The sequence below is a fragment of the Petaurus breviceps genome, unplaced genomic scaffold (assembly GCF_028583685.1).
Source record: "Petaurus breviceps papuanus isolate PSGF00001 unplaced genomic scaffold, PetGlider_PUasm1.0 84, whole genome shotgun sequence".
In the NCBI taxonomy this organism is placed as follows: domain Eukaryota; kingdom Metazoa; phylum Chordata; class Mammalia; order Diprotodontia; family Petauridae; genus Petaurus; species Petaurus breviceps.
Genome location: NW_027186645.1, coordinates 531,415 through 555,112, shown reverse-complemented (window position 1 = coordinate 555,112; position 23,698 = coordinate 531,415). Strand labels below are relative to the sequence as shown.

The window sequence follows — 23,698 nt, the reverse complement described above, 5'->3', positions numbered from 1 at the left end:
CCCCCCCCCGAACCCCCCTCCCCCCCAGCCAATGCGTGCACCTCCGGGAGCTGCTGTCTCAGGCACTAACAGGCAGCGCGTCTCTCTACTGCCTCTGGCGGCCGTCGGGGCTGCGAGCGGAGCTGGCTCTGGGGCGCCCGACGGCCCCTCCTCCTCCTCCTCTTCTGTCCTCCTCCTCCGTCCTCCTTCTCCTCCTCCTCCTCCCCCCCCCCCCCCTCCTCCTCCCCCTCCCCCTACCGCCCTCCCCCTCTCAGAACACTCAATGTCGGAACGTTCCGAAGATGACGTCGGAGCGTTCTCGAATCCCGTGTCTCTCGGCTGCTGCTGCCGAAGGAAAAGGGGAAAAGCAACAAGAAGGAAGAGCAATGGCGACACTGGATCGCAAAGTGCCCAGTCCGGAGGCGTTTCTGGGCAAACCCTGGTCCTCCTGGATCGACGCCGCCAAAATACACTGCTCCGACAGTAAGAACCCCGCCGCCTCCTCCTCCTTTTATTATCCTGTAACCTTTCCATTCACCTAGAGCCACCGGGAGAAAGGAAAAAAAAAGTGTGTGGGGGAGAGAGAGAGTGGCCCCCGGTGTCCTCCATGCTTCTCCCTCTCTCTCTGAATAAATACACATAGAGACAGCTCCTCCGTGCATAGAGAGCGGCCCAGCTGCTAACGCTGTCTGTCCGTCCGTCTGTCTATCTGTCTGTCTGCCTGCCTGCCTGCCTGCTGTCCGGGCTTCCCACCGCAGCCCTCTGGGTGGGCTTTTACAGCCCTGCCGTGGATCGGTTTAAAGGGCTACTCTGTTGCTGCTTGCACAGTTTGGTTGGGGTTTTTTTTTTTTTTTTGGTTTTTGGGGGGGGGGGGGGGGGGAGGGGGGAGATACCTATCTGGGCCAGGTAGATGGAAACCCGACTTGCGATACAAATGTTGCATTGTCCATTTTTATTTTTTTTTTTTAATTTTTGGAATGGTTGTCCTCTGCAGTACATAGAATACATATATTTTTATATATCCATATAAATGTTTGCAAATAAACATTCTTCCCTCCCCCTTGACTTTGGCTTTTTTTTTTCTGCTTTTCATCTGCAGATGTAGATTTAGAAGAGGCTGGAAAAGAGGGTGGAAAAAGCAGGGAGGTTATGAGGCTTAATAAAGAAGGTAAGTGAAACCACTGGCATTTTAGTGGTAGTGTGTGTGGCAGAATCTTCACAGGATATAGCTAATATAATGTGAATTGTTCTGCTAGGTTACAGGGTGACTAAGGCTTGTCAAAAATTGAGCACGCCCAGGTGACTATCGCTTCATGGTAACTTCCTTCAAAGTATAAATACAACTAGAGGGGGGAGGAAGGCTGTTTAAGTCAGAAGTTCACTATACTTGAGTTAGTATCCATATTGGACTTCCTTCTGCATATCAGTATTTCTTGCTCAAATGGACATTGCCTTTTTTTTGGCGCAGAAATATCTAGATGTACATTGAGTGTACCATCCTCAAGTATATTTATCTTTTCAAAATCATTAGTAACTGTGGATAAACTCACAACAGTTTAATTGACCCCACATGTCCAGTAATTTCAGCAGCTACTTCGCTCTCCATCAAAAACAATCTTACACGGCAAGTCTTTAAAGAGGTTCACATTTGGTACAGTTTGCATTTGGTCACAGATCATTATGTGGTGAGCATGGTTATAAGCATCTGTATGTGTACCTTCACCTCCTCTCCATCTATGTTTTCCTAGCATGGAAATACAGTACCTGAAATGGGACACAGTGAGTAGGTCATCATAGACCAAATTCATGCAAGTGAGGCCATGGCCTCAATCGATAACCTGCTGGTGCTGTGCATATGAACACACATGGTCATCATAAATAAATCACATCCTGTTATCATATACAAGCATGCCATATGTAGCTGTGGCCTGTGTATTCCAAAATGGAAACTAATGGCAACTTTCAGCTAAGCAAAAGGATGGACTTGTTTGTATTGCCATGAGCTAACATGAAGTCTTGTGAATGGGGTGGGCATGAGTCAGGGAGGAAGGTGTGAAGTGCTATGGTTGAAAACAGGCCACAATAGCATCCCTAAGTTAGAGCCCCCAGCAGAATCCATAAAAATGCCAAAGGGCTATCCCCAAAGAGGAGGTATTCATTAGGAAAATACACTACCCCCTGTCCCCCAAGGCCTAACTTCCCCTAGCTGGAAAGATATAGTAGAAATGAGAATGGCTTTGCTGATTAACATCTGAGGACAGCACGCAAGTTCAGTCTGTTTCCTTACTCTGCAGAGACCAAGACATTCATATATGGAGAGAGAACCTGGAGAATAAAATTTATGCCTACTCAGGGACAATTCTTTAGCATCACTTTAGCTTTGGCTTTCTGATTAAGTAACAGCTGAAAGCATAAGACTCCATTTTAAAGTTGTTGGGTTTTTTTTTTGCTTCCAAATACTTTAGTGACATCTCAACCTGTGCACTTAGGATATGAGTGATGGAATTATGTTAAGAAGACTACTTAAGTGCTGTCGGCTTATCTGTGTTAGAAGGCCATGCTCTTTGGGAATGGAAATTGACACCAGCTTGTCCTTTTCCTTTTCAAACAAACTCTTAAGGTCTTTAAGAGCTCACAGACTTACAAGGCAGACCACTAGCAATGGAATGTTCTTAGGATAGAGTATGAGATGCTGTGGAAGGACCTTTTAAAATTAAGTTGAATAAAGGTCATAATATAGAAAAATATTAGATGGATTCAGTGACTGGCTAGCTAATTCTGAAATAAATGTACAGACTTAACAATTATTTTTTTCCAAAAAAGACTCTCATTCTTAGATTCTACTTTTCCATGCAATACTAAGTTTTCTGAGGAAAGATAGAGAACCCTCTTTTCCTCAGACGTCACTAGTGGTAAATCCTGTTCGTTAGATTATTTGTCACATATTAGCGAAAAGACTTATTACTTGATTATTTACATTTGTATTGACACTCACTGTTGTCAGTATATGGTATAAATTGTGAAATTAGCCATGTAAGGGTTCTAATATCCCATTGCTCATACGCCTTGTAGATTGTGGTACTAGATTCCTAAGAGGTTTATTGGTATAGATATGTGTGTGTTTTATTTTATGTCTAAGAAATGCACATATGTTAAAAACATGACTCACTATAGTATGGAATGTAACATACTATAGATCTATCTTGGACCCAGTCCAAGAAAGTATAGTTGCCAAAAGTATCTGAAGAGCCTCATTATTATGGTGTCACCTTTAATAAGATCCTATACCACAGAGTTAAAGCAAGACCCCTCTCTCCGTGTGTTCATTGTATATTCACAAACTATATATGTATGTTTATACATATATGTGCTTATAGCAAGATAAAGCAAAATAGAGGAAAATAAGGAAATCTTAAAAGAAACTTTGTACATGAATAGTGATGGCCAAGTAGGATAAAGTTTGGGGATGAGAAATAGTAAATTGTGAAAATTGATAGATATTCTCTTCCACAGACTTGGATATACATTTTATAGATTGAGTTACTAAGAGGGCAGATAGGATGATAGTGTTAAATAATCATCTCTTGTTGCTTTCTGACCATTGGTTTGGTAAATATTGGATGGACTTTTAGACATTTCAAACACGTATTTAGAATTATGAAATATTGCCCTCTTCTATTCACTCTTTCCTTAAACCTTTCTTGGCTTTTCTTTCCTACCTGTACATCACAAATGAAATGTTCGCTTTGAGATCTCTGATGTAAAGTCCTAATATCGTTATTATTGATTTATCCAGAATTAACCAAGAACATGGGCAAGCAGTATTTGGCAGATCAGATTCTCATTTTAAATATATGATATTTTCTGTGTATGTTTCTGGCTTATTCACGTTTAAAAGGTGTAGCAACTAAATACTGTCATAGAAAGAACACATTTTCTTTGCTTTGAAAATAAAGCATTCGCAGTAAAAAGAAAACAAAACTATACCTTATGTTAAATGTACCCTGTAATTATTAAATTTCATAGTGTCAGAAATTCTTACATCTCATGTATACATGTATCCCATATATTGTTGTTTGTCTGGCAACAGTTCGTGACTGGACTTTGGGCTATTAGGGTGTGGATTCAAATCTCAGTCATATATTCTGTGACCTTTTTGATGAGTTAGTTGCTTGTTTAAACTAGTCAGGCATTGAGATTAGATAAGAACATAATTTCCAGAAATCTAGTATGTGGGACATGAGGAAATTTGTTTATGATAGAAAGTTATTTGCAAAAGCTACTCATTCTCATCTACTGTTTTTTCCTTGATGAATAGTAAATATACCTGTATTTATCCAGGATCAGATGTTAGGTACCCCTACCAAAAAGACTCTTTTTGCCTTAGGTAGAAGAGAAAACATTCATTAATATGAGAGGCTTTCCTCTTACTCTAAAACAGTTTTGGAGAGTTTTTTATTTTATTTTTATTTTTTTAATGATTCCTGTTCTATAAGGTGCTTTGTATTGTGTAGTGTATTGCTCATACTTTTTGTTCATCTTTAACAAGTCCTAGAAAACTACTTAGGATCATAAACTGGAGCTGGAAGGGACTTCTGAGGCCATATCTTCCATTTCCCTAACTTTATAAGTGATAAAATTGGAGCTTAAGCATGTTAAGTAAGTTGCTGAAGGTCACATGGGTTCTGAGCCCCAGGAGTGGGCTTTGAATTCAGGTTCTTTGACCACAGAGCCAGGGTTCATTCTACTGTACATCACTCCTTTCATTCCAAAGTGTTAGAATATGTCATTAATTGGGGGAGGGGGAGGAAGGAAGAGAAGGTGTTAGGGAGTAGGGCAAGGAAAAACCTCAGCAAATCCATCTTTTTAGAACACCCCCAATTTCAAGCTAGTAATTTATAACCTGCTAGATTGGGGGGTGGGGGCAAGGAAAGAGGAGGGAGAAATGATCAATTCCTGTATATTTTAAATGGAGTATATACAGTAAAGAGTTATTGAAGTATTTTAGCAAACATTAGAGATAAATACTTTTAGCTGATTTACAATATATGGCCAAGAAAGGTTTACAAAATTCTTTATAGGAACCAGAGGCTTGGAAAATGCCCAGTGAATTATAATTTTTTTTTAATATTATGGAATTCATAGAAAGGGACACCCTCCTTTTTAGGATCTGAAGTTTGTCATCTTAGTAGTTTATATTTTAATGTTCCCAGATGTTATGTAAGTAAATTTGTGGAAAGTTACCAGTTTGTAGACTGTGTGGAGGGGCCACGGAAGACTAGCCATGACAGTAGAGCTTGCCATTCTCTTGAGACTTTGGTGGAATTGGGTTGAAATTGTATGGGGAGAAAGAGTATTGATCTGAATATCCTCGGTAATAGGGCAAAAGGTAATGTTTAGAAGGCCTACAAAGGACCTGAGAGAGCTTTAGTTGTTAAGGTATGCGAGTATGCATCGTTGAAGCCTTGTACTTGAAGAAAATGAACTCCAGCCTTCCCAGTAGAAGCAAATGTTTTTGAAATGCCAATGAGCAGTGAAGAAAGGAGGGAGAAAAGTAGTATAGATTTATGGAAAACTACCAACTACCTTCCTTTATCATTGTACAGGTAGCTTGCAGTTATGTATGGTAATAGGGGACCAAAAAAAGTGATATCCACAGATTACCCAGATATCCCTATTTCAGCCATTAATTTAAATTTCTCTGAGTCTTTTTTCCCCCACAAACTACTAAATTTGGTAAAAATTAGCTGATTTTGAGATTCTTTGTCCCCCTCCCCCTTTCTTTGTCTAGCTTTTGGTAAGGGTAAAGAGAAGCTGTGGAATAGCCAACAAAACAGAAGGAAAGGAAGAGAAAATGGAAAGGAGAAGCAAAGGGCTTGGATAATTCCCAGGCCCATGTAATCAAACCCTGATTGATCAAGAAATGAATGGTCATAACTGTCAAAACTAATGTCAAAAGAGAAACAAAAACCACAATTACCTATGGTTGATTTTGAAGGCACTTTCAGTTTTTTTAAATTTTGCTTTCCTGATATTCTGACATGCCTGGGTTCCCATGTTGAGAAGATGAGGTGTTGTTTTTTTTCTTTCATCATAATATGGTGGACACGATGTGATGCATACATTTTGCTAAGCTACATTGTAATATCTGCTGAGGAAAAGTTATGCAGTGGCACCTTTCATCTTACACAATCTATGTGAGTTGCTCTTTTTTTCCATAGATTTGTGCAGGATGTCTTGTTCAGTGTAACACCTAGTGTTTTCTTAATGCTCAAGATGACAAAATATTGTTAGAACCATGATAATGTAATATAATTGTAAGAGAGGAGCCATAATATACTTATTTAAATACTGTCCTAAGGTTCTATGCTACTGGGTTGAATTGTAGATATCTTTTATCAAATTTATACAAATTATTACCATTATGCTAGGCGCTGTTAGGGATACCGAGAAGTATAAAGCATGGCCCCTGTTTTCTAGGAACTTAAAATCGCATGTACTTTTTAGTCAGTGGTTATAGGTAAACCAACTTTGGTGGAATCTGTGGAATACTCTATGCTGAATCTTTCTCTTTGGCAAATAGTAGTATTCTAGCCACAAGTAATAAATTGTCATCTTAACTCTTTGGGTCACAGGATACTAGACAGAGCTATAAGACATACTAGAGATGAAAAAAAAATGAATCCCATAGTACCAGTTTTTAAGTGATTTAAAAGGGTTAATATTCATTGTGTATGGCTTCTAATGTCAAAAAAATCATGTCACAGCTTAGTACAGTAGAAAGAGTTGGGATTTGAAGTCATAGAATCTGACATTAAATCTAGTCTGTCTTACATATAGACTTTCTGGGATCTCAGTTTCTTCCTCTGTTGTAAAATCAAAGTATTTCATCAGATGAGCCCTACCACCCCATCCAGCTCTAAATCTGTGATTCTGTAGCTATGCAAGTTGTCACTGTAAAGTGTTAAGGGTTTGTAGTTGTATTAAAGCATGTCTGGAATCACATCTATTGCTCTCGGGAGTTTGATTACACGTGGGATCCATCTGAATTGGTGGTGTCCATGGCAGGAAAGAGGCTGGTGTCTGGGTTGCTGCCTGTGGGCTTGGAAAGTATAAAGGACAGAAGAGGATTAGATTCTTGAAGGCTTCTGTGCTCGGTGTCAAGTGGACTACATTGTTATCTAAGGCTTTGAGTTCATGTTCACCTCCTTCAGTCCAAGGTTTCACAGCTTCCTGCTGTTCGCTTCTTCAGAATTGAATTTGAAAGGTTAGAGGGAATGGCGAAGATGATTCGTTTTTGTATAGTTGATATTTATACATTGTCGTGTGTGTTTTTATGTATCTTTGGCTAACCTTTTATTTATGATGTTTTTGGCCTTCAGAAGCAGTTATATAATGGTAGCACTAGTCACAATAATAGCCTGTCTTTATATATAATCCCTTTTAACCAAAGACTTCCCAATTCTGAATAGGTTGGTTGGTACCTACTCAGATCTAAATGCTACAGTCAGGTTAATGACTATGACCACCAAATGTAGCTATAATGGAGAGGTAGAGGATTAGTGCTTGAAATGGAAGCCTGTGAATTCCCTTCTTCCTTCAGTTCAGCAAAGTCTGACTTTACTAACTTTTGGGACCAGAGCCTTTCACTCCAGAGCTTAAAGTTCATCTTGTCTCACCCAAGGCAAAACTCTAAAAGTATAATGAGACAGGCACCACTGGAATTTAGCTGTTGGGGAAAGTTTTTATTTTTAAGTGAATGGTTTTAATTTTGTGCCTGGGATTTTGTAATGTAATTCTGAGGCATTGGGTGCATTTTAGTTTTGGCTTTTAATCAAATGAGTACATGGGAAGGCAAGAAGAAAGCAGTGCGATATCTCAGAAGATAAACTTGTATTTGTCATAGATTCTTTGTGTGTAGCAATGATGACTGATAACTGTTGTTTCTGTAGAGCCCAAATGGAGTCCCCTTATGATACCTTAGCAGTGAGTAGAACTCTGACACAATCATCTGGCATCAGGGGAGGTTGATTGTTACAGTCTCAAGTTGGAATATGTCAGATCTTGCCCCAAAGCAGTAATGTGTCCTGGAAATTTAGCTGGGGGAAGAGAACAAACCCAGTCTGATGACACTGATCATAGCCAATCAATAATAACAATGATAATAATAGTAATTAATAACTAGCATTTATATAGCACTTTTAGGTTTGCAAAACACTTTTCATATGTTATCTTATTTGGTCCTCACAACAACCATATAAAATAAATGCTGTTCTTATCCCCATTTAATAGATGAGAAAACTGAGGCTAAGAAGAGGTTAGATTACTTGCCTAGGGTCACACACCAAGTAAGTAACTGAGGTGGGATTTAAACTCAGTCCTTTCTGACTCCAAGGCCAGCATTCTATCCATTATACCACCTATCAGCCAACAAGCAGTTATTAAGTGCCTATTATGGACCAAGCACTATATTATTTGCTAGAAATTTGTATGTAACAGTGTGATAGTCCCTGCCCTCAAGAAGCTTACATTCTACTGGGAGAATACAGCAGATAGGTGGATATATAGGACAGGCCTACACAACATATGGCCCATGGGCAGCTTGCAACCCACCAAAGGATTTCAGGCAGCCCGTGAAAATTGTAGAGGATGTAAAAGGAAGTAGAGATGTGATGGATGCTTTGTCCATGCCCCACTTACTCTACCTTCCACTTGTCACTATTGTACCTGTCATGTAACTTGGTGGGTGGGTTGCCGCTGCATACGTTTTTCTCTTTGTCACGTAGTCCATGGCAGCCAACCGTTGTCAATCTGTCTCTAGTCCAAAAGAAGTGAGAGGTGTATCTTCTTGCTGCGTTTTTGGTTGTTACTGGCATTGAACATGGACAAAGTGAGTGCAGCACATGCCAATGAAGCTGATGCCCACTATGCAATAGCATTGACAACATAAGGGCTTCTTTCCTTTCCTCACTGAACAGCTGCCCTCCAAGTTACACGACTATCTGGTGTTCTCTCCAAGGTTAGACACTCAGTCCCGTATATCTTTATATGTGAGCAATTGCTGTGGAGATTTTTTGGTTCTAACATTAAAGTTTTTGGGATGACTGTAAAATGGGTGATAAAAAGAAACAGAAGATCAAATCAGAACATAGAGTGTTTAATCTGGAGTGGACAAACAGATACTTGTTTACTTACACGAGAGACAAAATATTGTGCCTTGTTTGCCAAGAGGTAGTAACTGTGCCAAAGGAATACAATCTTCGTCGCCATTTCGAAGCAAAACATCCTGACTTAAACAAATTGGACACCAGTGAAAAGCAAATTAAAGCATCTAATTGTTGAAGAATCTCAGTGGGGAACAACAGTTTTTCAAGAAAGTAAACTCGGAAGGTTAGTTTTCAGATTTCTAAAGAAATCCATTTCAAACATGATTCTGGAGTATGATAAACTGATTGCTTGCAAGAAGTGGAATATGGGGGCGGCCAGGTAGCACAGCGAGTAAGAGCACTAGCCCCAGAGTCGGGATAACCTGGGATCGAATCCAGGCTCAGACACTTAGCACCCACCCAGAAACACCTGGCCGTGTAACCTTGAGCAAGTTACTTAACCCCAATTGCTGAGGGGCGGCCAGGTGGCTCAGCTAGTAAGAGCACCGGCTCCAGTGTTGGGACGACCTGGAGATCGAATCCCGGGCTCAGATACTCAGCACCACACCCAGAAACACCTGGCCGTGTAACCTTGAGCAAGTTACTTAACCCCGATTGCTTAAAAAAAAAAGAACAAACAAGAAGTGCAATATGTCCCATTAACTAAATGTAAGCAGTAAGAAAAGCTGAAAAATATATTAAAACTTGTACCACTTAGCAAAGTAATTTTTTTAACAATGTGATTTCATGATAAATAAAAATTGTAAGTAATAAATGTAATTAATTGATATTAATTGAAATTTCCCTTTTTAAAATATGGTTTATTTGCAAAATAGTTTAATCATTAATTACTTGGAAAATGAGCAACTAAAAACCTATCTGCAGCCTAAAGAAATTTAGCCTATTTTAATTTTGGCCCCTAACTACTGCCAAGTTGTGTAGGTCTGATATAGGAATATATGCAAAATAAATAAAAAATGATAATTTAGGGTTGGGGCTTGGGGTAGAGGAATGAAGGAAAAGTCTCTTGGAGAACAAAGGACTTGAATTGAGCCTTGAACTGAGTTTGGGGTTCCAAGAACTGGAGTTGAAGAGGGAAAGCATTCTTGGCATAGGGGACAAGCTGTAAAAAGGCATGGAGATAGGAAATGGAATGTTATGTACATGGAATAGCAAGTTTGGCTGGAGAGTGTAATATGAAGTCAGCCTGAGAAGATGGGCCAGATTATGAATGCTGAGTAGGGGAGTTTATATTTTATCCTGGGGCAATAGGAAGAAGCTAAAACTTCTCTAAATGGGGGAAGGGGGAAGGAGGGTAAAGTCAGGCCTATGTGTATATAAATCTAACTTTTTGAAGTTTTTGAAGAAGAGACTGGCTAGGAGCTATTGGCTTGGTCCAGCTGAGAGAATGAGAGGGCCTAAACTGGGGTTGTTGTGTCATAAATGGAGAGAAAGGGAAATAAGGAAGAAACAATGATAAGGTTGACTCAACAAGACTTGAAAACTGATTGGCTATAGGGGGAGAGGGCCTGGTATGGGAAAGATAGTGAAGACTAGAGCATAGTTCTGAGGCTCCAAATATGGGTAACTGGAAGAATGGCACAATACATTTCCTGACATATAGTAAGCACTTAATGTTTATTGAGTGACTGGCACCTTTGATGTAAATCTGAAAGTTAAGAGTTGGAGTAGATTTAGAGGGAAAGATCATGAATTTGGTTTAGCTGAATCTTACATGTTTTATTAATCTGGGTTGGAAAATGGAATGGTTGTGTCCCCAGCTTGGTTTCGTTAGACTTAGAGTAGGTGTAAAGTGCTAGGATATTGAATCCTTACTATGTGCTACCCAAAATTGCAAAGTCAAAGAGCAAGATATCCTAAGTACCATAGTCTATAAAGCTGGAAGAGGTCTAGTACATGAGATTTAGTGAGGCCCAGAATACTTTAGTGACTTGTTGAAGGTTATATAGGTAGTAAGTAGGAGAGCTGGGGTTTGAACCCAGGTTTTCTGGCTCCAGATATGATGCTTTCCACTTTGTTGTGTTGCAGTAATTTCACTGCTTTAGGAGAATGTTCCTTAGTTAGAGGTGGCATTCTCTATTTTATTGATGATAATCATTATTATAAAAGCACTGTTTTGTAGTGGATATAGTGCTAGACCTGGAGTCAGGGAAAAACTGTGTTCAAAACCTGCCTTTGAAAAATTCCTAGCCATATGACCCTGCATAAGTCATCAAAGGCCTCTGAGCAGCCTGCAACTCTTGAAAACTTGTCTGCTAAGTATGAATCCACTATATGTATATGAATAAGTTGTAGGTGGTTTACAATCTGTATTGCATAGATCCTTAAAGTGTGAGACCAAGGACTGTTTCATTTTTGCTTTTATATTCCCAGTCCCTATCACAATGCCTGACACATAGTGATATTATATATATATATATTTATATAATGTATATATATTAGTATATGTATTATATATAGTGATATTTATATATAATATATACACATAATATTATATATATACACATAATAATTATAAATGCTTGTTGATTGATCCATTCAGGAACAGATTCATACAACACGTTGAGGTTTACAAACTTCTTCCCTCAGAAGAACTGGGAGGTAGCATTTGTGACCGCCATTTTATAGATGAGGAAATTAAGTCTCAGAGAGGTTAAGTGACTTGTTCCTCTCATCTAGCTAACCAGAGCTGGGGTGCAAATGCTGGTATCCTTCATTCCAACCTAGTCTTCTTCTCACTTAGGATGATAAAGCCTTTTTCCTCTCATACATCTGTGGCTCTTTGTGTTTACCAGGAATAAAAAAGAGAACTCAAATTCTGTCACCAGGCTATGAGTTTTCTAGAGAGAAAATGCCACCAACAACAGGCCACAGAAACTGTGAGCAATTCTTCATAGGTTGTTGAGACTACTTAATATTGAATTGATTGAATCTGGTATGAAATCCTGTAATGCAGTCCTTGTGTGGTCTCTTCATTTAGATGGTCAGGTGGTATGCTTCCTTATTCTATGTATTGAGTTCTCCCCTACACCTACAAAGTCATCCAGACTACATATAGTCTAAGAAAAGCATTCTGAAATTCAGTAGAGGACTTGGTGAACCCAATCAGTTCTGTGCTTTAATCTGCCACAAATAAGGAGGTAGTACAGAGGGTTGTGAGGCGAGACAGGACAATTGGATAGCCTTTGCAAATACCTTATCCCCAGTTTGTGTTCCCATCATGCCCCAGGGGTAAACACACCAATTGAGGTATAGCTGTGAGACTAGCAAAAGGTATGAAGTCTTTTTTCTTTAGTAGCACAGTCAGAGTTGTGAGATCAAGAGCTTTGTTTCTACCTAGAATTACCCGACAGAATTTTCCAGCAGTAATGAAGAATTTGGCGCTTCGGGTTGACTGCTTTTCCCCTTGAGAAATTCCTTCAAGATCTACAGGCAACATTGTTTTTAGGAAGTGTAGTCATGTTTGAATGGCCTTTTTCTTTCACTGTTTGTTGCCTGTCTCCATCCCAAAGGAGACCTGTTCTGAGGGGATAGGCAGCAGAACATTCATGATGGGCAGGGGATCTTTGAGGATTTAGCTATGATTCCCCAATACTTTCATTGAAGGTGTCAATTTCAGAGCCTTTAAAGGCAGGGGACTGGCCTGAATGAAATCTTTGGTGCAGATTCAAACCTTTCCTTTTTTGAAAGAAGGTGTTAGAAAAGATGGTTGCCAAGCAACTCCAGGGGCATCTATCTACAGTGATTTTTTTCCCTTTCCCTTCTCTTTCTCTCTCTTTTTTTTTTCCTTTTTAACATTTTCTGGGCTGCTTTTCAATTTCCCTTTTGGCACTAGGCTTGTAAGGGTTTGTACTGAGGGGTGATGTCCTTTAAGGGATGGAATAGAGATGGCTTTTCAATATGGATCACATTAGGACCATCATTTCCATAGATTCTGAAATACTTGGGGTTTTTTTTTTTTAAAGCAATCGGGGTTAAGTAACTTGCTCAAGGTTACACAGCCAGTTATTTCTGGGTGTGGTGCTGAGTATCGGAGCCCAGATTTCATCCCCAGGTCATCCCAACACTGGAGCTGGTGCTCTTACTTGCTGAGCCACCTGGCTGCCCCGAAGCAATTAGAGTTAAGTAACTTGCTCAAGGTTACACGGCCAGGTGTTTCTGGGTGGGTGCTAAGTGTCTGAGCCCGGGATTTGATCTCTAGGTCATCCTGACACTGGAGCCGGTGCTCTTACTCACTGTGCTACCTGGCCACCCCCTGAAATACTTGTTAAGGAGGTTTGAAAGTCTTTGTTGTCTCGAGTCAGGTGTATACCTGGTGGGGTCTGTCTCAAGGGCTGAATGAATGGACAATGTCCCTTAGACTGGTCTGGATTGAAAAAAAGTCTAAATAATTTTTTTCTGTATGAGAACTATATAATCTGGTCATTTTCAATTTCAGTGATTTCAGACTTCACCTAATTGATTAACTTGGGCTCTTGTGCATTTCTTAAATAATCAGCCTTTAGGTCACGGATGAATTGGTGATGCCTTTTTCAGGGAAAGATGTTGGTAGAAAAAATAGGAGAATCTGAGGAGTCTGGTTTCTACTTGCTTGTCCCTCAATCAGGGGACTTTGGAGTCTGAGGTTTCAAGAACCACTGGGGACACTGATGGGACCTAGAATCCAATGAATACTTGCCTGCTGACCCAACTCTCTCTTAACACTGTCCCATTCACTGACCAAGGCATAAAAGATTGTAAACTAAAGCATAGCTCAGAGAAATAAAACTCTTCTCTCTCTCCTCTGTAAAAGTAATGGCAGTAGGGTCAAGGGGATAGAGGAGGTGGGTATGCTGGGGTATATGGGGTAGTAGGCCATCTCATGGCACAAGGGAAGAAGTGCTGATTTGGAGTCAGAGGAGTGGTTTTAGAATCCTAACCCTTGCCTCTAACTGTCTGAATTGGGCACGTCCCTTATTCTCTTTGGCCCTTGGTTTCCCCACATATAAAATGAAGTTTATGGCCTAGATGACCTCCAAACTCCCTTCCAGTTCTTAAGTTTGTGGTCCCATCCAGTCAGTTTCTAGACTATCTATACTTTTTGCTTCTCCTTGTGTAACTCTTCCTTACCACCTTCAGTTTCAGAAACAGGGCAGGAACAAGAAAGAGATATGAAATTAAAATTAGTTCTCCTACTTTTTTTTTTTTTGCAGCTCTGACAAAAGGCTTGGTGATGGAAGAGAATCAAAATACAGGTGTACCTTGATTTAAGTAAGCTCAATACATGAAAATCCAGGTTTAAATAAAGGATAAATGAAAGGAATGATTACCCACTTTACATAAGGATTTAAAATGGGATTTCTCTAAATCATAAGCTGTATTAGCACTTTTGAAATATGATTGAATTTGCCCAATATATATATATATATATATATATATATATATATATATATTTTACATACAACTTTTAAATTCTCCTTTGCTGACTCCTCCTGTGATGCCTCTTCCCCTCAAGGGGTTACTCCCTAAGATCTAGTCCTTTGACCGTCTGCTTTTTTGGTTTCATTTTTCCCAGCAAACTAATTTTGTTTCAGTTTCCTATTTCTAACTGCCCATGACATGTACATTCATAGCTTTAGAGTTGGAAGGGGCCTTAGAGGACATCTGGCCAAACCCCACTTCTGTCGACAAAGAATTTGAGGCTCAGAGAGCTTAAGTCACTTTCCTAAGGTTGCACAGAAGAGCTGAGATTTCAACCCAGATCCTTTGACTCAGATTTAGTCTTCTGTCTGCTAAACTGCCTCTTCTCTCTGCTTAAATATCTCGCTGACCCTTTGAAGTCAGCATATCTAAAGCTGAACTCATTGCCTCTCCTCTGTTTCCTCTCAGCCCCATACAAATGCATTTCCATTCTAGACTTCTCAGTTTCCTTCACTGCTGCCCCTGTTCACCCTGGCACCCCAGTTAGAGAGGTAGTGTGTGTATTCTGGAGGAAAAGAGGTCCAAGTGGTCAAGTCTCAGCTCTCACGAAAACTGTATGAACCTGGGCAACTCGCGTAACATCTCTCAGCAAGTGGTATCTGGTACTTCATATATCATGGGATTATTATTGGGAAATAACTTTATGTAGGAAGTATGATTATCTGAAACCTTAGTCTTCACATTTTCTTTATCCTCTTATCCAGTCATTCACTGAGTCCTACTTATTCCTTCTTTTAAATGACTTGTGCAGTCCTCTCTCCCGTCCTCTTTCCATGCTATCATGATAACCACGTCCTCATCTTACATCTGTATCAATTTCCAACCAATGTTCCTTGCCCCCAGTCTCTCACTTATATGGTCAGCTGCATATACAACTTCAATATGAATCTCCCCCAAAACACCAAATTTAGCATGTCACTCTTGGATTCAAAAATCTTTAATGACACCCCATTGACTAACAGTAATAGCTGACATTTATATCATGCTTTAAAGTTTGCAGAGTACTTTTACATATAATTAAACCTCAAAACAGCCTGGTGAGGTAGGTACTGTGGGTATTAATGTTCCCATTTGACAGATGAAGAAACTTATGTGTGGTGGGGGTGGGGTCACCAGCTGATGTCAGAAGCAGGAATCAAACCCGGGTCTCTCGTGACTACAAGTCTAGTACCCTTTCCACTATTCCATATTGTCCCTAAAAAACTTGTCTAAATGCTTCATCCTAGCTTCTTGCCCCTTCTATAATTGACCCATCCATCTTCTCTCCCACAGTAAGACAAGGTTATAAAGTAAATTGATAAGGATCTAAAATCAGAGGACCTGAAAAATTGCAACTCCACACCAGCTGTATGACCTTGGACAAATCCCTTAACTTCCTGGACCTATTTCCCCAAATTAAAAATGAGGAGGGTAGACTCTATGATCTCTAATAAGAATTCGCTGATATCACTAGGCTGGTCTCACTGCTTCCTGAAGAAGCCATGCTTATTTCTGTCTCCTAACTTTTGCTCATGCTTTTTCCCTTTGCTGGAATGCCTTTTCCTGTTCATTTGCACCTTTCTAAATCCTATCTATCCTGAAATCAAGTTCTTTCTCTCCCCAAAAGCCTTCCCAGCTGTTCAGTTGCTTAGTAGGCATTTATTAAACACCTACTCTATGCCAGCCATTATACCAGGAAGTGGGAATACAGAGACCAAAACAAAATAATCCCTATCCTCTGTTTGGTAAACATCATGTTTACATATAGGTAAATATAAAATAATGTACAAAGCAAATACAAGCCATTTTCAAAGGCTGAAGAGGCAGTCACAACTGGGCCTTTTCTGAAAAAGGCCTCCTATTTAAGGAAACACAAGCTGGAAAGTTAATTCCAGCCTCTACTAGTTTCCCTAACCTCCTCTAACAATTTATTTATGTCACTCATTTGGGCATTCAGTCATGTACTGTCTTGAACTCTGTTTCTCTTGTGTATATCACGTCTCTTCAACTTGACCACAAGTCCTTGGTGGAGAGGGTCCATACTTAACACCACACATTCACCTCAGCACAGAGCATAGTAGTATATAAAGCAAGATACACCTTTATCAACAGAAATGTAATCTGGGAATTACCTGTAGACTTCATTTGATTTATCCTGTATATTTGAGATAACTTAAATAGTGGGTGCTGGCAGATTTTCTAATGATGTTAAACAGTCATCTGTAATACCTGAAACTAAGAGCAAATCATCATGACAGCTTTCTGCCATCACCGAAACATTAGTTATAATAATAACAAACATTTTTATAACATTTTACAAAGTACCCACCCCACAAAAACATTGTTTCCTAAGTAATACAGTTATTATTCTCTCCATTTTACAGACAAGGAAACAGAGGCGAAGAGAGATCAAGCAGCTCACCTGTGGACACATAGCTAGTCTCAAATCCAGTGTTTTTACCATTGCCTTGCCAAAACTTGTCAAGCACCCTATGTCTGAGCATTGATAGTTACCTGGTATGTCCCTGAGAAATCATCTGTCCCTCTGGTGGCATGCACATAAGATTGCTCAACCAATTAAGAATATTGGACATGAAAGCAGTCCCTCTGAGATTACCTCCAATTTATCTTGGTACTACTTCTAATACATATTAGTTGGATGACCATGAGCAAGTCACATAACCAGTGATCAGTGGATTGTTGTGACAATCAGAGGTCTTCAACCTTCCTTTTGAAATGATGTAGAAAATTATACTTCAACAGCGATCATAGCTGGCAGTGCAAAATGCGATAAGTCCTAAAACTATAGCGTTAGAAAAACTGTTCATTTTATTCAAAGTTCTCTCAGTAATCATAATATTTCAGTACCTGAAGTGATTTCATGAATACAGGTATTCCCTTTCCTGAGAGAGAAATCTGTGTTCAAGAGTGTCACCGTAGCTGGAAAATTTGTTACTCTTTACCTAACCTGGCAATGAGCTTTGCATTGCCTGGCAGTACAGGCTAGAGCACAACTCAACAGGCTAGAATGGTGGGCCAGATCTAATAAGATGAAATGTAATAAAGGGATAAATATAAATTCTTATTACTTGGGTTCAAAAAATCAGCTTCACAAGCACAAAATGGGGAGGACATGGCTAGATAGCAGTCCATCTGAAAACAGGCTTGGGGTTTATTGGGCTACAAGTTAAGTATGAATGAGCCACCAAAATGTTATGGCAGCTAGAAAAGCAAATATGTTCCTAGCCCACATTGAGAGAAGCACAGTGTCCAGAACAATAACATGAGAGTTCTGCTGTGTACTGTAACCTAACCAGATCATTCATAGACTGATATGTTGAGTTCTGGCTTTCTCACTACAGGAAAGACAGTAAAAGGCAGGAGCATGGCCAAAAGAGGGCAGCCAGGTTGGTGAGAGGTCTGGACACCATGCCATCAATGGACTGACCAGAGGAACTGAGGAAGTTTAGCTTAGAGAAAATTTAGAAGAACTCAGTGACTATCTTCAGGTCTTTGAAGGGCTGTCTTGTGGACAAGAGATTACATTGTTGTACATGTCTCCAGAGGTTAGAATCAAAAATACTGACTGACAGCTGCAAAGGCAAGATTTAGGCTTGAGCCAAGAAAAATTCCTCACCATGAGATTTGTCCAGAAGTAGGATGTTGGGTTCTTCCTCATGGGAGGTCTTGAAGCAGAGGCTGTGGATTGTCAGAGATATTGTAGACAGGATTCCTGTTCAGGTATGAGTTGTAGTAGATGGTCTCTGAAGCCCCTTCCAACTCTTAGAGATTCTGTGATTCTGAGTGATGCTATGCACCCCATCCTCAGGCTTGAAAGCCTTTCCAATTTGGTAGGGCCTGGTACAACTGGAACTTCCTTGGTACCTAGCCTTTGGAAACCTAAGCCCACATCTGCACCACAGTGTTGAAGTGGCACTTTTTTTTTTTTTCCAGATTGCACCTGTTATTTTATGGGAATTCCATAAAATTCACTTTATCAACATAAATTACCACCAGCTCAATTTTTTTGTATGTTTAGAGAGTTGCCTAAAATACTTAGAGGGTTAGTGCCTTGCCCAAAATCACACACACCTAGTATATATCAAAGGCATGATTTGAACCTATCTTTGTGTCTTGGAGAGAAGTTCCCTATCTTCCAACTCATTCTGCCTCCCACCTTACTGGAGGAATAATGTTAATAACCTCAACATTGAGTCGACTTTAATAAAGTAGGCCCCATGACTTCTGCTTCCTTTCATGTGTATTATGACCCTCAGGACAACACTTGGGCAAATTTTCCTGGCAATATCAATGTATTTCTTATTGTCTCTGTGCTGGGGAAGGCTTTCATGTCTTTTCTCTCACTTGTTAGAACCCGCTGCCCACTTCATTTATACCATGTATTTGTATTTATTTTAGGATGCCTTGAGACCCTTGGCTGAGAGTGTCAGAATAGTGAAGCCATCATTAATAGAACAAAACAGCAGTACTAGATTGGAAGGGGAACCACTAAAAGAAAGATCTGGTGTATTTGAAATTGTGGTCTTATTGGTCTTTACTATCAGAAATAAGTGTTTTTGAGGTTTGTTGATTGATTGTGTAGTAGGTTTTTAGGGATGACTTTTTAAAAAAAATTTTATTTACTTTTAGTTTACAACATTCCGTTCCATGATCCCTTGCATTCCAAATTTTCTCCCCCTACTATCCCTCTCCCTCTCCTCCCATGGTGGCATGCAATCAGATATATCTACAAATACCTTCACATTAAATATTAATCAAGTTATAAAGAAGGCTTATAAGCAATGGAGTGAATAGCAAGAAAGAAGGAATAAAACAAAACACAAAAGAGAGCAAGTAGTTTGTTTCAGTCTGCATTCAGACTGTAGTTCTTTCTCTGGATGTGGATAGCCCTTTCCATCATGAGTCTTTTGGAGTTGTCTTATAACCTTGCATTGCTGAGAGGAGCCCAGTCTATCAGTTAGTTGTCACAGATACGATGTGTATCTGTGTAATTGTGTACAAAGTTCTCCTGGTTCTGCTCTTCTCACTCAGCATCAGTTTATATAAGTCTCTCCAGGTTATTATGAAGTCTGTCTGCTCCTCATTTCTTATAACACAATAGTTTTCCATTACATTCATATGCCACAACTTGTTCATCCATTCCCCAATTGATGGGCATGCCCTTGATTTCCAGTTCTTTGCCACCACTGAAAGAGCTACTACAAATATTTTTGTACATATGGGTCCTTTTCCCACTTCTATGATCTCTTTGGGATGCAGTTTAGGAATGACTTTTTTTTTTAATGTTATTTGGGTAATGCTGGGGGGTTTTTTAATGAGATTTTTTTTTTAGTCTTAATTTAAAAACTCAATACAGTATGCCACACACATTTGTAACCAAATTCTGTGAGCATCTGTCTTGAGTACATTTAGCTTCTGACAGATGCCCAGCAGCTTTCAGAACTTTCACAGATGTTCCATGTCCCCCAGAAAGGCAACTTCCTGTTCCTGGGAGTAAGCATGGAAGGGAGGGGGGCAATGCCACCAGTTGCATTTTACAGGGGTTTTTCTTTACATCATTTCCTGCCTGTTGCCTTTGGATAGATTACAGATGGTCAAAAGAGATTTCTTGGCACAATGAAAGAAACCATCTCCAGTGTTTTGTGGGAGAGGATTTATAACAGGGCTGGCAGTTCATACCTACCAAGAACGAGCACAGACAGCTCAGCTTGCTTGGGGATGTGGGGGATGGAGGGAGAGATGAACTGACCACATGGACAGAATCAACAGGTGTAGGGAGCCTAAGAGGCTAAGAACCTAAGAGAAAGAAGAATGTTACTTTTACACCTTATTTTTCATCCACAGGGGTCTCACATTATACCAGGTGTTGAACAGTAGTATTAGGCCCCTTGGTACAGCCACGAATATTCAAACACTAGTGGAATTATGGAATGAGGTGATGTCCATAGTAAGTCAATTCATTCTCATGTCTTTTTGAGGTCAGATGAGGAAGGGTTTTGTTTTCCCCATTATTCAGTTGATGAACAAGAGGCACAGGACAAGAAAACCATTTGTCAGAGGTTATATTTAAAGGAAACCATTTCTGAAAATAAAGCTGAAGTCTCTGTATTCTTATTCCATGCCTCTGACCATCAGGCTACCTTGACCCTCATCTCACCCAGTCACTAGCAGTCAATGACTTAAATGAAATCTGGCAATCTAAAGCATGTAGCAACCTAGAGAAGAAAGAAGAGAACTTATTAGGGTCAGTAGTTGCAGTACATTGGATTTGATTTTTAGGAGTGAGTTAATAGTTATAAGGGCCAAGGGGAAGAGAAGAAAATGCAAAGGCAGGAAAGCAGACCTATAAATTGAGGGAAGTAGAGGAGAGAGGAGTAGCGACCAGGGTGTAGGAGCTATGGAGAAGGCATGTAGGTAGAAATATCAGAGAAAAGGAGAACAGTGTTGGTAAAGGCTAAGAAAAGGAAAAAATTGGAATTTCAAGCAGCCAACAGAAGAGGGGCCAATGTAAAAACTTAAAGATGAATTGAGAGAAAAGAGTGAGACATGAAGAAATCTAGAGAAAATAACCTGGATTATAATATTTTAAAATAACCATAATAGAGTAAGGAATTATATTTTAGGGAATCTGTGAGGTAAATAATTTGCTGCTTTACCAAGGTAAGTAGATGAAATATGAGAAAGACTGGCCAACTCAGAAAATTTCTGAAATAGTAGAAAATGAGGATTTAGAAAGCATAAGGTTTTGAGAGCAGGAAAAACCAAAGTGAGATTTTAGAGGTTGATAATAAAGTATCTGAGAGAGAAATAGAGACCAGGAATAGAGAAGAAAGGAAAGAGTTCTAAATTATAAGCTTGAGGGCAGAGATTCTGGATTTATCTTGGTATTCCATTATTCCCTCTTTTTCATCCCTACTCCAAAATCACTGTGGCCTCAGGTTGAATACCAAAAATTTATTCGTTTGATTACAGACATGAACTTCTCTGTTAGGTAGATGTGGGCAAGTTAAGCAAGACCCAGAGTCAGGAAACTATGAGATTTAGAATGAGATGTAGTAGAATGGAAAGAGCCACTGGCTCTGGACTTGGATGATCTGAGTTCAGATCCTGTTTCTTGTGTGATCTTGAGCCAGTCACTTTAACTTTTCTGTTCTCTGGTTCCCTCATTTGTAAATGAAGGGAGGAGACCATATAGGTGGCTTCTGAGTTCCCTTTGAGTTCTAGATCTTTGATCCTGAGTATGGAATTTTAGAAAAACATCTGGGAAACCAGGATAACAAAATCCTCAGGAGTATATACTCTCTAAAATGGAATTTGAAACCCCAAATCTTTGCCCTAGAACTACTTCCATTGGATTGGTTTGTGGGGAATCATAAGGGTATTACATTTCATTCTTATTCTAGGAATATGCTAGAGTGCTAGACTTGGAATCAAGAAGACCAACTTTTAAATCCAGCTTCACTTACTAAATGTGTGACCCTAGGCAAATTGTTTAAACCTCTATCTGCCTCAGTTTCCTCATCTGCAAAATGAAGATAATAATAGTACTTACCCCAGGGTAAAGGATAAAATGAGATCATATTTCTAAATCACTTTGTAAGCCATAAGGTTTATTATTATTATTTATTACTATTATTATACTAATATTCATATATTATTAATTTTAATATTACTATCATAATCATCCTCATATGCTCTAGGTCCTTCCTTTATCATCTGATCTAGCCCAAAAATTAGAATAGCAATCTAAGGGATACCACAGGGACTTGATAGCTTTGAAGGAAAAAAATCCAGTCTGTTTTGAGGAGTTCACAGTTGTAGGGAAGGGAAGATGTAGAAGCTTAATTTCACAGTGCATCCAGATCTTAAAGAGTAAGATGAAACATCAAAATGACTGGTGCCGTATCTCAGAACAGGGTTTGTTTTTTTTTTTTCAGCCCTAGTCTCGTGATACCCTGTTGTGCTTCCAGTTTTCATGAGGGGTGTTAATTTTAGTGCACTCAATTTTTAAAAAGTCAATGCAGACCAGGCAGCCCTTTTAGCAGGAGGAGGTGCCATGAAATCAGGCTGAGGGCCATGAAGTGACAGTGGAGTGTCACAACAACAAAAAGGTTAGAAATCAGAACCGCAGACATGTAGGAAGAAAGCCTAGTAGGAAAGGAGGCTTCCCCTGGCTCCTTCATAGTGTTGATTACAGCAGACCTAAAAGTAAAGCAAAAGCACTGTTATCCCTGACCTGAAAATCCCAGACAGAGACAGAGAAACAGAGAGAGGGAAGGAGGAAGGGAGAGAGAGAGGAGAGGAGAGATGACACACACAGAGAGAGGAGAGATGACACACACAGAGACATCTCCTTTCAATGAGTGGGGCGTGTTCATCCCCTGCCCGCTGTCTCTCAGCAGGGGTGTCCAGAGCAGATTTGTGCTCCCAACCTCTGACTGCCCGAGGTGAAGCTAGGGGAAAAAGGAAGACTCATTTCTGTCCTGATTCACAGAAGAACATAACACCTGTTGTGGCATATCAGCCACCAACCTTCCCTTCAGATGGAATAACCCAGTGAAGTTCTCCTGTACTTAAAAAAGACCTTTGGCATCAGTTTACTAAAAAATGGTCTCAGATTGAACTGACTCCATAGCCATAGTCTCCCTGGCTTGTGAAAGTGCCTTAATTTCTGTCACAACACAGTTCCCTTTATGTTCCTCAAGTCACTAGGGCAGGGTGCATCAGCGGAGTACTTTTATTTATTTGTTTTTTGAGGTGTGGGGGCAAACAGACCTATGATACTGTTATTCCCAGGTGAGGAGGCTCCCTCTCTGAAAGCACTGTGAGATGATAACTTTCCCCAAGTACCGAAACCACAACCACATGTCAGAGATAGGCTGGATCCCAGGTCTTCCTGACTCCAATGCCATTTCTCTGTCCATCACATCATTCTGCCTTGATAGGGCTTTACAGGTCACAGAGACCTAGCTCTGTTTCCCCTTGCCTCCTTCATGACACAACCTCCCTAGTCACCTTATGTAGTTACTGGCTGCACCATCAGTCATTCCTCTCAGGTCGAGGCAGGGGGAAGGAGGTGTTGGAATACTCCT

General features: G+C 39.8%; 1 protein-coding gene across 7 annotated transcripts in view; it reads left to right on the top strand.

The window, feature by feature from the left end:
- The first annotated feature begins 228 nt into the window (after positions 1-228).
- ATXN7L1 (ataxin 7 like 1) overlaps positions 229-23,698 on the top strand; it is a 271,611-nt gene continuing 248,141 nt past the window's right edge. For 5 of the 7 annotated variants that reach the window (XM_069106974.1, XM_069106970.1, XM_069106969.1 and 2 more), the window contains exons 1-2: positions 229-462; positions 1,079-1,147. In XM_069106974.1, the coding sequence (XP_068963075.1) occupies positions 282-462; positions 1,079-1,147 (250 nt within the window). In that variant the 5' untranslated portion in view covers positions 229-281. The remainder of the gene's footprint in view (positions 463-1,078; positions 1,148-23,698) is intronic. The other 2 variants (XM_069106972.1, XM_069106971.1) reach the window with 1 other exon arrangement.